Below are 13,766 nucleotides of genomic sequence, written 5' to 3'. Positions count from 1 at the left end.
AACCTGAATTAATAAATGCATTGATATTCCATGGCATTTAATGCATGTACTGAACCTTGTTGGAAAGTGTTACCAAAAAAGAAAAAAAAAAAAAAGAAAAGTAAATCTTACATTATTCATTGACTGAAAAGGTACATGTGAAAGATTATGATCTGAAAATATAATCTATCCTGGTCCAAGCTGCATGGGGTGCCCCAAATGTGCCAGACTATGATCTTTCCATTTCAAATGGTCCCGGCTAAATCAGTTGGAAGGATTTCCCACTGTGAGTCCCAGTCATGATCAGTGTAATTTCTTCTCATGCCAGCACATTCGTTGCTTCAGGCAATTCTTATCTCTTTCACTATTTCTATAATACGACCAAATGTACAGGAGAGGCAGCAATCAGAGGAGGTGAACTCCTCCTCCTCCTCACCAAATGTCTTATCACATCAGATGCTTTTTACGTAGGAGCCTAGGACCCCAGAAACGTGCTCTCTCGCCTTTTCCTTCAGAAATGTATCACGCTGTCAGGCTGCCTGCTATATGAGTTTTAGAGAATGCGTTCAACAGTGGAGCAAAGAAAACTGTCCGAGGACGCGCGAGCTTCCGGCTCAGAGTGCAGTTACACGCTTGACCTGACAGCAGTGACGAACCTTTGTATTTCATAATGTCTGGTCTGGTCATGTGACCATGGGACCCATGTGCCCTCATAAAATGAAGTGAATGAATTACATAACGAAATCACGAATGAGGGCCAGTGTTTATTCAGACAGCGGATATCAACGGCCATTGTAACTTTTGTTTTATATATGAAGAGTTCAGATGCAAAAGCCTCTAAATGCCATTTGAAATTTTCTTCTTTAATGATGATTTTTATCAAACTTGTATATTTAAGTTCAGTAATTTCACTTAAATAACAATTAATAGGTAATTATCATTGCCATTTAAGTGAAATTACTGAACTTAAACATACAAGCTTGATAAAAATGATCATTCTAGAAGAAAATTTCAAATGGCACTTAGAGGCTTTTGCATCTGAACTCTTCATATATATATGAATGTTAATATAAGAATTAAGTAATTGGATTTCTGACAATTAGGCTTTAAATCACACATTGAAACCATACAGGCAATGTAGAGTTGATGAAGTTGAGAATATTTGCTTCTTCTGGGTAAATTTAAGTGAGAAAACAATCAACCAACGCCATTCAGGTTGCAGCAAAACTCAGCAAACAGCAAAATTGAAGACGTCAGACTTCATTCACCATATCACAGCACTGACTGTCAACAAACATAAATAAATCAAATTGAGAAATTCGTTGCCACAAGCAAGGTTAAGATGCAAGGCCACTCAAAATCAGACGGTGACCCTCTGCCATTTAAGCGTTCAAGCAGGTTTAACAGTCTGGACAGAGTCCCGGCATACATTACTGTAATGTTCCTATCATTCAGTAAGGGTTTTACCTACCTATATTTTCAAAGGAAGAGTGAGATTGTACATATACAGGAATGCATGATTTTTTACTCTTATATAATATCATTTAGCATAGAATCGTACATGAAACATATCCTGGTCAGAAGAGAACACTTTATAATATCTTTCATTAATCCATGATCAAACATTACATAAAGCTTAACAGATCAGCAGAACATGTTTCAATGTACAATAATGATTTGTTAAGCATTATATCCTTTAAGAGTTTGCTAATTATAAAGTGTTACTGGTCAACACACATGCAAGATATCAAACAACTGATACATTTGATTTGGCTCTATAAACAATATGCATTCAAACAGGTCAATATTCGAATTGAATTGAATATATGCAAAATATACATTTAAACACACAAAAACAATACATAAGAAGTGAATATATACACTTTCTTTAATCAGATGCTGCACAAGGCCTACACTACACTAAAAAAATAGAATCTTGCATCAGTGTTTATGTGTACACAACAATTTCAAATATATTATTTTGTTTGTATGTTATGTGATTAATATATGTATTAAAAGACAATGTATTGTTTTTGACACAGGTAAACACCTTTTGGGAAAAGATTTATATTTCCAAGAATAGCTAAGAAACAGGCAGACTGTAATTTGCAGGGATTGACATTAATATATTGTTGAAGTAAGGAAACCTCTGACATGTATCTTGCAGTGGCTATTACTAACATTGCCAGCACACGTCAGACAATATAATATATAGAATACCGAGTCCCACCACAGACATCCACTTAATGATTTGAGATCATGGGACAGGAACAGGAATGTAGCCAAAAGCTTTCTTAATATAACTACTATACAGGTCATTCAGAAAGTATCCATCCTATATAATCTATCCTAAACCGTATCTGTGATCCTATGAGCTATATAGCTTAATTAAATCTTTGGGTATCAGGGGATGCAATATGCTTTGAAATCAGAATCTTTTGTACAGGAAAACTACGCGCGTTTGCGGAAACATTCATTCCTTGTTTCCATTGACTGACAAATAGTCCATATGCATTTATCGCATATATTCTTGCAAATTTCCAACTCTATAAACATTTTAAAAATACCGCTTGGCTACATTCCTGTGATATCCAGCAGTGTCTTGGTGGATACACCTACCTTTGAAATTTGGTCTGATTCTTGCATCATAACCGGACACTTTTCCCATAAGCTTGTCCAGGAATTCTGACGGGGGCATGGGGGAGGCAGCTTTCCGAGCCGCTGCTTGTTGGGACGCTGCCAAGCTGTGTGAGAAAAAAAAATGGGAGAAAGACGTGTGTTAAAAAACAGAGTAGGACAGGCACTGCATTATGTTATATGTTATATACTGTATATACACTACCGGTCAAAAGTTTTAGATCGGTAAGATTTGTTATGTTTTTAAAAGAAGTCTGTTCTGCTCACCAAGGCTGCAATTATTTGATAAAACATACAAACAAAAAAAAAACAGTAATATTGTGAAATATTATTACAATTTAAAACAGCGGTTTTCTATGTGAAGTGTAATTTATTCTTGTGATCAAAACTGAATTTACAGCATCATTACTCCAGTCTTCAGTGTCACATGATCCTACAGAAATTATTATAATATGATGCTCAAGAAACATTTATGATCATTATCCATGTTGAAAACAGTTTTTTATATTTTTATTTCAGGATTCTTTGATGAATAGAAAGTTTAAAAGAACAGAATTGATCTGAAATGGAAAGCTTTTGTAACATTAATCACTACCATTCAAAAGTTTGGGGTCAGTAAGAATTTATTTTTTATTTTTGGGGGAAAGAAATTAGAAAATACTTTAATTCATCAAGGATGAGTTAAATTGATCAAAATATACAGTAAAGAAGAGATTAAAGAAGATTATATTTTAAATAAATGCTGTTCTTTTGAACTTTCATTTTGGGGGGGAAATGGTACACGACTGTTTTCAACATTAAAAATAGTAATTTATGTTTTTTTGAGCATAAAATCAGCATATTAGAATGATTTCTGAAGGATCATGTGACACTGAAAACTGATGTGTAATCAGGAACAGCAATGATGTTGAAAATTCAGCTTTCAAATTACATTTTAAAATATATTAAAATAAAAAACAGTCATTATAAATTGTCATAATATTTCACAATAATACTGTTTGTCATTTTTTTTTTTTCATCAAATAAAGCAGCCTTGGTGACCAGAAGAGACTTCATTTAAAAACATAAAAAATCTTACTGATCTAAAACTTTTGACCGGTGTATGTATATATATGTGTGTGTATATATATATATATATATATATATATCAGTGTTGCATACTCAAGACCCGGTCTCGAGACCATATTTTAATGGTCTCGGTCTTGTCATGGACTCGTGTGCATTTTGACTCGGAATTGACTCGTACTCCAACATATTAAAACTCAGACTTATTCCCGAGTCCACTCGAGTCCCATTCAAAATATGTCATGATTATTACTGTATGTTAATATTTCTTTAAATTTTTGTTTGATTGAAATGCAGCAGGACCCAGGTCAGATGTGATGTGGAGCCTCTAGCTCAACTATGTATTGAAAATGTCTGGCTTATCATCCATAATTCAGTTTGCATATAAGAGCCACACAGAATTCGTGTACAGTATTGTTATAAGAGCACTTACTGATTGTAATAATTGTGAGTCATAAGCGCTATGACATGTATAAAACTGTATAAAACTAATAGATCACATAATTTTCCAAAGCTCACATTGCACTGAGTATTTTTTTTTTTTTTTTTTTGTCTACCGAAATTTCCTGGAAAGATATGTTTGCAGTGTTTCGTCAGCAGAACAATTCAAAAACACGTTTGTGTTTGGACATGCATGTCTATCCCTCACGGCCTCGCTTTCATTCTCGTTACAAAGATGGCGCTGCTGTGAATGAGGTCTATATCTCTGACATCCTATGCTGTCATTTTCAAAAAGTGATATTAAACAATTGACAAGCTTCGGGTTTAAATCTCCAGAGCGGAAGCTTAATCACTTTAGAGCAAAAGAGAATCCATGAAAAAGATAAATGAACATGGAAATGGATTGAGACCTCGTCATACACAAGTATCTGCGTCTTCATTAGCACTGAAAGCCATTAGAGCTTAAAAAGGGATAACAGGGTGCATGTCTATCCCTTTGAAACCTCAGTCAGTGTAACCCGCCAACTTGATTTACAATAAAAGTCAGGTCACTAACTGGCCTGTGAGTCACAAGGTAACTTATCCCATGGGATTTTAAGCCTAAAACCACTTTTAGTGCTGATTAGTCACATTTTAACTGCTTCCAAAGGGCTCTTTATCTGCCCTGCATTTAATTGCCAAGTCTCCGTGCTATACATGATGGACTTTAATATCTATTGACTTATTCAAGTCCTCCCACATACATGATTACTGAAACTCGCAGGAACAATGAACCATTTTTTTCATACAGGGGCATCAGTGTGTCTGAAAAAAATGGAGGATAATAATCATTAAAGAGCCTGTGGTATATTGATTTCACCTACGTCCTTGAGACATGGTCCTGTTCTTGCCAATTTCATGGGTCTTTCTTTGAAGGGAATTGCTCTATTTTCTTAACCAGCCACTGAATCCCGTCTAACTGTTTCGGCAGCATATCCATTATTCTCTCATGTCCATTGACTTTCTGCGTCATCACTTATTCTTTTTATTTTCGAAACAAGCAATAGTCAGGCTTTTTCCATTCTGCACATCATTATTCTTTCTGCTCATTAACATTTACTAGTGTTGGGCAACTATTGAATTGGAGAAGTGTATGGCATTTAAATGAGAATATACGTCATACAGAATATTCTGGGAAAGGCAGTGATCGGTCTTAAGAACACCTCAACAAAAGACTATTACGTTTAATTAAACTCTTTCATTTTAACACGCTGAATGGTTCAAAATGAACAGCATGAGGGAAAAAAGTGTCAGTAAAGATATAAAAGCTCAACTGTATAGATACAGGTGTAGAAAAAGACTTCTACATTGCAAAAGATTTCTATTTTAAATAAGTGCTATTCTTTTAAACTTTCTTTTCTTCAAAAAAAGGTAAAGCCTAATGGTTTCCAGGAAATTATAATTGGATGGCTAGCACAACTGTTTTCAACACTGATGAAAATAATAAATGTTTCTTGAGCGTCAAATAATCATATTACAATGATTTCTGAAGGATCATGTGACATTGAAGACTGGAGTAATGATGCTGAAAAATCTGCTTCACCATCAATGATTGATAAAACTAGAAAACCAAAATATAAGATGTAACAATTCACAATATAACTGTATTTATGATGAAATAAATGCATCTTAGTTGAGTGTGTGTGTGTGGCTTGGTGAACCCTAAATTATGAGGACAAAATATCCCCACAAAGACGGCAATATCCAAAATCCTTGTCCTTGAGGGAACATTTTTTAGTCCCACTGAGAAAACAGCTTATCAATCATTCTAACTGATGTCTTTTTTTGAAAATGTACAAACGCAGACAGTTTTCTGTGATGGGTAGGTTTAGGGGTAGGGTTAGTGTAAGGGGAGAGAAGATACAATTTGTACAGTATAGAAATACTTATTTCCAAGGGAAGTCCCCATAAAACATGAAAACACAACGTGTGAGTGTGTGTGTGTGTGTGTGTCAAGGGCACAGAATTTAGTAGGGACACTAGGGACATATTCAGTGACACCGAATTGCCCCTAACAATAAAGTTGATCCAAAAAATTTAAGTAGATCATAAATTGGCAGCAATGAAATAAGTACATTGTATTTACTTATGTCATTAAATAAAATTGAGAAATAATAATTTTCCATCTTAATTTTATGTTGTTAAGCTTGACAGTACCCTCCCTGACTAATACGCCTCAAATATGAATAAATATGAAGAAACTACTTACTATCTTCTGCGCCACTGTTAAAGAGACCTGAATGATGTCATTGAGTCTAAATTACTATGGGCAGAGAATGGTTGGCATGACGGGGTTGAGACTGAGGAACATGACTTTATAATCGTTTATTTATTTATTTATTATTATTAAATAGGGTTTTTTTTTTCACAAGAAAATAACACAAATACTTACACTATTGCCAAAAGTTATAGACACTATGCACATTGTTAAATATATGTTAAATAAGTACAAATTCAGTGAAGTGCCTTAGGGACATGGCAAAATGCTTAGTGTAAGATAGATATAATGCCTTATAATAAAAATTATTTAAATACAATAATTATTTTTATTCATTATAATGGAAATACCAACATATTGTGAAAAGCTTTTGTTTTTCATTTTGGTGAACCACCACATTAAAAAGTCAAAGGGATTGAAATCTGAAATATTACAGAATCCCAGGAATTAATTATATACTGTTTATAGTGTGTGTGTGTGTGTGTGTGTGTGTGTGTGTGAGAGAGAGAGAGAGAGTGTGTGTGTGTGAATCATCCCATTGTGAGAAACACATTCATTTGTGTTTAATGTAAAATTTTGCAATGCAAGCATAATGGGATTAGTCATGGCATGCCAGATTATTGAGTCTCTTCCAGAGCTATTCTCTGTGAGGCTCTTTACATGAACACACCATCGACAAAATCTTGGTGACAGTGTGAAATCTGAGGATACAGTCTCTATTAGTTTTGGTTCCCTGGTTCATATCCACCTCATTGTAACCAGTAGCTGACAAAAGATGGAGTAAGCTGCCAACGTAATGTGGGTTTTAAAAGTAGGGTATGCAAAATCATAAACACTTTTTGTTATACTGGTTGAAATTCTCTTCACATCCTGAAAGCAATCAATAATACAAGTGGTCTTAAATATTTAAAAACATATACATATATCTTCTGTGGAAGTCTCAGGACAGAAAAATATTCGTCCAATCAATGCACTCCTGTCCTACCTGCCTATCAGTGTGTATATTTCCAAACCTCAAACATCACACGTCATTCGAGTGTTTCGTGAGGCTATGCAGAGTCGCCGAGCGGCAAAAACAAACAGCAGTCGCCATTTACAGTTCCTCCATGCTGCGTTCATGTCATAACTGTGGCAACACGATGGCAACACGTGTCGTGACGTTCTACTCAGAGCGGTTGACGTCCTCAGGCCCCGTCCACACAACTGCGTTTTGTCAGGCTCAAATGTATGCGTTTCTCTGACATCGCTATCAACGCTGAAATAAATCTGCAGCAGTCACCTGGTACAAATTAGAGCTCTAAGTTGTTTACATTGATTATTATTGAAATTTGATGTGCTTTGAGACATGAGGTGACGCTTTGCATACTTTGCAGTGTTCATTCCTGTGTTTTGAAGGAGGCGTGGCTTTGGAGACGCTTTGGGATCTCGTGATTTTAAAGCTAGTTAGCGATTGCTAGCCTCTCCGAAACTGCCTTCCCTACCTTTAAACTGCATCTTTAGTAATTAATGGTTTCACTGATCAAGGCAGCAGCACTGAACAAATGAACCTTGATCGATGTTGGTCATGGCAGAGGAGAGGGCCTGATCCTTCTGCTGATGCAGCAGGAACCAAACCAGAGCCTCCTGCCAGAAAATATATGCAAACAACCCCGAGACCTGCATACTTTAATGTGAGGATCCAATCATTAGCCCTAAGTGTAGCTCATTATGTTCTTAGGACCACTGATGAACACAATCCTTATTGATCTTGTAACACTCAAGAAATCAAAGGGCTCTCTGGCACCAAGATGGCATTTCTTCAAGCTGCTCTCAATTTGTCAATGCGGTTACTGAAGGATAGAGGAGAACATGTTCGAATTAACCCCAAATCTTCATTTTAGCACAGACCTCAATAAATAATAACCTCTGGTGGATTATTAATGATTAGAGCCCGACCGATAAATGATTTTGAAGGCCGATACCGATACAAATATTTTTGGGTTTTAAAATCCGATATATCGGCCGATATTTTATTTATTTATTTATTTTTTTAAACTGGACAGTCACAAACTGATAGTCACAAATTTTGCCATGCTTATTTGAGTTGAGAGAACTGATGGGGATGTTCTTTTAATTGTTATTCAAGCAATGTATGTCTCGTGACCAACTCAACGAGTGTTGCCAACAGGGACTGTGTAGAGTGCCCTCTGGTGGACAAACCATACAAATCCAACGCTCATGACATGGTTCTAGCGTGTTTCGTCTGTTTTTATTTTATTTTTGAAATATTCATTTATCGGCCATTATAACTGCCGATACGATAATTTGGAAAATGCCTAATATCGGCCGATAATATCGGTCTGCCGATATATCGGTCTGGCTCTATTAATGATGCATTAGGAGTTAGGAATGATCCTTCCTAAAATTATTGGTTACAATGATAGCTTTTTTCTTTAGATATTGGACAAGCTGTCCTTCCCCTCATTTCCCTCCACTTTGAGAGGAGAAATTAGATTTGAAAAGCTCTACAGTAGAGCACAAAATTGAGAGCATAATTATATGTATCCGCTGCAGTCACTACCAGTGCATTTACAATTACCAGAGAGACCGAAACTAAACTCTGATTCTAATCTATATTAGTAGATATTAACCCTTGAGGCAAGTGCATTTTGTTTCATAGTTTTAATCATTGAGCCAAACAGCATTTTAACAGAAATAGGGACATGCATTGTTAAAAAAAAAAAAAAAAAAAAAAAGGGGGGGGGAAATTGGGTTGATGGAACAGAGGGACACTGTCATTGACACAGCGCTACAAAAATAAGTCCTTGCTTTGTTTCAGTTGATTTTTTTTTTCTGATTCTTTCTTGAACAAATCCTACAAAACGTTTATGTTAATGAGTTTTGATGACATGCAGTACATCTTTGATGAGTAACAACACAACGTAATGCGGAAATAAAGTTATTTAACCCAAAACAAAAAGTTTATTTTGTCAATTGTTTCTTAAGTTATTTTAGACTCTTGTATTATCACACGGTCCAATATCTTGTCAAATTTTAAGTTTTTGATTCTATGTTGCTTTACGTTGGGCTTAACTGTTTATTCAGTCGTAATAAACAATGTTTCTGTTGATTTAGATGTTACCATCACCTTTACAGTGTAGACACACTACATGCACACAGCTGCAATAATTGGATTGGCTTAACACAGCATTCACTGCATATTTCATTGTGATGGTTTGATGACATAACATCTTAACTGTTTTACACATGTATTTTAATAGCTATGCCTCTGCTTCTCCAGTGACATGTACACAGCAGTCTCTCACGTGACAATCCTTGCTTGGAAAATGTGCGAGCTAATATGGAAATCAATTAGAGAGATGCAATTCATAGAGCAAATTATATTTGTGTACAATTTGTATTCGTCAGTGGCATTAGCACTGATAGAGGGATCAATGTTTAGTAATAAGTCTGCATGTGAAACGAGGTTGGAGTGTAGGCTGAAACTAGAAGAAAGATATCAATTAACAGCCTCTGCAAAAGTTCAGCAGCAAGAGCTGAGACTGCAATATCCTGATTCTAGTTCATTAACTAAACACTGCCCATAGAATGCAAAATAATTTACTGCAAACCACCAGAATACGTTCATGATATTGTAATAGAGGATTCATACGTTTGAGATAATCAGTGTTATGATAGGATAACGTGGAGATTTAACATAGAACTTGAAATAGACTGCGTCTGTAAAAAATAAAAATTCATTTTTTTAAAAAAATTAAACCGTAAACTGAACATATGTTCAGTTGTTCATATGTTCATAAACATTGCGGCATAAGGGTGGTGTAAGTTTTTTTATAGGCCTATATTTTGTCATAGAACTGCACTAACAACTGGAGATGGATGGATGGATGGATGGATGGATGGATGGATGGATGGATGGATGGATGGATGCAATTAAATTGTCAATCACAACACATTTGCCATGATATGTCCCTAGTCTGAGAATTATTAGCTTTAGGGATTATGACCCCGCTAATAGCCTATGTGTGTGTGTAATTATATATATATATATATATATATATATATATATATATATATATATATATATATATATAACTCTCTCGAAATGTGTTAAATAAACCCCACACTGAATTATTTTATGCAGTTTGTTGCCTTCATGTGCCTGTTGATAACTTTATGTTCATCGAGTGACCACTAGTGTTCGCTATTTAGCCTGGTTGAAAATTAATCATTGCCATTTCTGACTTGGATGACTAAATGACACTGAATTATGACTTTATTTATTTATTTTTTAATTAGCAGACATGAGATTACAACAGATGAACTAACAAGCCAACGACTCAATATTGCTACGACGATTTTTTTTTTCTATTTTTTTTTTTATATAAATAGGATACAAAATTCTCAGCAAAAGTAAACCTCGAAAAAACAACAAAATAGCCGGTTTGAGTAAAAAGCACTCTCGCATCAAAACAGCGTGATACGTAGCCTACCTGAAAAATACAATAGTTTCCCACAAATAAATCCCGAGTGCGAACATTGTGTCAGGTTGGAGATGAGTAGATGTAGTCACAGCTCAGAGCACCATACAATTCCTTTCTTCTCTCACTTCTGAGGCGCACAATTCGTCCTTTGCTTGTTTCAGATTCCCAGAAAGGCCAAACAAATCTCAAGAGCATACAGACGAGCTGATCATTTTCCCGACAGCGGCTGTGTAACGTTAGGTGAAGCGGAGGAGCTCCTGTTTCATACGGGTTGCGGAATTTCAGGTGGAAGCAGCGCTTTGGAAAAAACTCGATGAGAAAAATTCAGATGTTCATTCCGGACGATCCATGGCAGCATTAGATGCGTAGTCGCCGAGGATATCTAAAGGCGCTCCATCGCAAACATTTTAAACAAACGAAACTACACACTAAATCACCTCACAGTGCTGGAATGCCATCAAAGTCATTGGGAAAATATACATACGCGTCTGCTCTTTTCCTCCGCGCTTCTTTTCGCATGCATCCCAGTGAAGAAATGTGTCGCTTTCGAGCCACACGTTAGTTTTTGCTACCTCTGGCTGAGGTAGTCTGATTTAGTACGTACTTGTTTCCCTGGGGTGAATTGTCAGTGCTGCATGAAGCTACTTCCATTGTCTGGTCCAGTTAAGAGACGCTGTTAATTTTTTCTTGCAATGTTTTTCTTGAATCCTCGTCAGAAAAGCCCAAACGCTGATATTTCAGCACACAGGGTTTGTTCCATCGCTCACAAGCCCCCCAGCCCCACAGTATTTCTTGCTGCAGTCATTTACTAAACTCAAAAAGCACCTCACACTCTCTCAACACACGCCCACATGCTGCTGTCATTGGTCTGAATGGCACTCTAGACAAATGCCTCCTCCACGGATTGGAGATGGGCATTTATTGCCATATGTTGGACTTCGAGGGCTATACGCTGTTTTGGGCCAATTTATTTTTTTTATTTATGGAACAGTTTTCAGAAACATGTTACAAAAGGACATTGTATGGCAGAGAGCTGCGCCTAACTCCGTTTAAGCCACTGGGGCATTTCTGACTAGCCAGCTTTGATAACTGTGTTTATTAGATTTTCAAGGAGATAGCCTACTGTACCCGAAAATAATTTTTTTTACAATTGCTACTTTGTCATAAAAGGCAACACTTTGCAATAGGTTTTAATTTGTTAACATTGACTTCAGTTAAAGAGATAGCTAAGCTCACCCGCCATATGTGATTCTGTCATCATTTACTCACCCTCAAGTTGTTCCAAACCTGTACAGTGTTTTCCAGGCATAGCCATCTAAAAATGAACAAGCAATACTTTTACATCATTATTAACATCATCATTCATTGCTTATAACCATTGTTATAAAAAGAATATCGTAAATTCACATTGTGTAAGCCATATTGTCAGACAATATAAGTTAATAACTCTCATTAGAGTACTGTAGTAGACTGTCAGTATACACTGTTAGGTTCTGGTTAGAGTTAGAAGAATAATTTGACTTTTAGTTGCCAAGTTACTTATAGTCAGTAGAATATCTGTTCGGGGACCAACAAAATAAAGTGTTAGCAAATAATATTAAGCAGAAAGTCTACTAATCCTCAATTGACAGTTGATATGCAGCTTCAAACTTACTTATAGTTAATAGAATGTCTAAAGTGGACTATCGAAATAAAGTGTCACCGTACTACACTCACCTGAAGGATTATTATTTGGACAGTTTAAGACTGGAAAAATGTTCCGTGGTCTGATGAGTCTTGATTTCTGTTGAGACGTTCAGATGGTAGAGTCAGAATTTGGCGTAAACAATGAGAACATGGATCCATCATGCCTTATTACCACTGTGCAGGCTGCTGGTGGTGGTGTAATGGTGTGGGGGATGTTTTCTTGGCACACTTTAGACCTCTTAGTGCCAATTGGGCATCGTTTAAATGCCACAGCCTACCTGAGCATTGTTTCTGACCATGTCCATCCCTTTATGGCCACCATGTACCCATCCTCTGATGGATAATTCCAGCAGGACAATGCACCATTTCACAAAGCTCAAATCATTTCAAATTGGTTTCTTGAACATGACAATGAGTTCACTGCACTAAAATGGCCCCCACAGTCACCAGTTCTCAACCCAATAGAGCATCTTTGGGATGTGGTGGAACGGGAGCCTCGTGTCCTGGATGTGCATCCCGCAAATCTCCATCAACTGCAAGATACTATCCTATCAACATTCCTAAAGAATGCTTTCAGCACCTTGTTGAACCAATGCCACGTAGAATTAAGACAGTTCTGAAGGCGAAAGTGCATCAAACACCTGTTCCTAATAATCCTTTAGGGGAGTGTATTTTCTGAATGTAAGCTAATTGTGTTATTGTTCATTTGTTAACTTAACAGCTAAAGCTAAAAATCAGTATGATTTAGGCTAAATTTAGGCACAGATTAAAAAAAAATGTTCTAATTTGAAATTGTTTCGAACTTGGCAATTGTAAATAAATCACAAACCCGTTGCTAGAGAAAACACACATTGGTGTAATTTGACTTGTGAGTCAAAACCGTATACAAACTGAGAAATATCCCATGTGACAACTAACCCCGGCCGCCCCTTCATCATTCTTGAAACACACATCAGGAGTGAAGTTTACTGCAGTTGGGTTTCATAGGTCTTTCCCGCTCAATGTCACTTCACTACAGGCATAATAACAAGCAAAATGTTTGCCAGTGCAAAGCCGCAAGTGTAAAAAAAAAAAAAAAAAAAAAAAAAACATGACGTAATCATAACAAACATATGTTTCGAATAAACAGTGCAATACAGTCAGCATCCATGTATTGTTCAAGTCTTCCTACCATTGGATGAGATACAAACATAAGAATGGAATAAGATTAAATATTG

General features: G+C 36.2%; 1 protein-coding gene across 2 annotated transcripts in view; it reads right to left on the bottom strand.

Moving 5' to 3' along the window:
* The window catches only part of glra1 (glycine receptor, alpha 1), a 59,223-nt gene extending 47,521 nt beyond the window's left edge, over positions 1–11,702 (bottom strand). For both annotated transcript variants that reach the window (XM_039680377.2, XM_039680378.2), the window contains exons 1-2: positions 10,873–11,702; positions 2,599–2,723 (exon numbers count right to left, since the gene is read on the bottom strand). In XM_039680377.2, coding sequence (XP_039536311.1) covers positions 2,599–2,723; positions 10,873–10,919 — 172 coding nt within the window. In that variant the 5' untranslated portion in view covers positions 10,920–11,702. The remainder of the gene's footprint in view (positions 1–2,598; positions 2,724–10,872) is intronic.
* Between the last annotated feature and the right edge of the window lie 2,064 nt (positions 11,703–13,766).

Source organism: Pimephales promelas, chromosome 9, assembly GCF_988280905.1.
Source record: "Pimephales promelas chromosome 9, fPimPro1.hap1.1, whole genome shotgun sequence".
Taxonomy (NCBI): Eukaryota; Metazoa; Chordata; class Actinopteri; order Cypriniformes; family Leuciscidae; genus Pimephales; species Pimephales promelas.
This window is presented reverse-complemented; position numbering and strand designations above follow the sequence as displayed.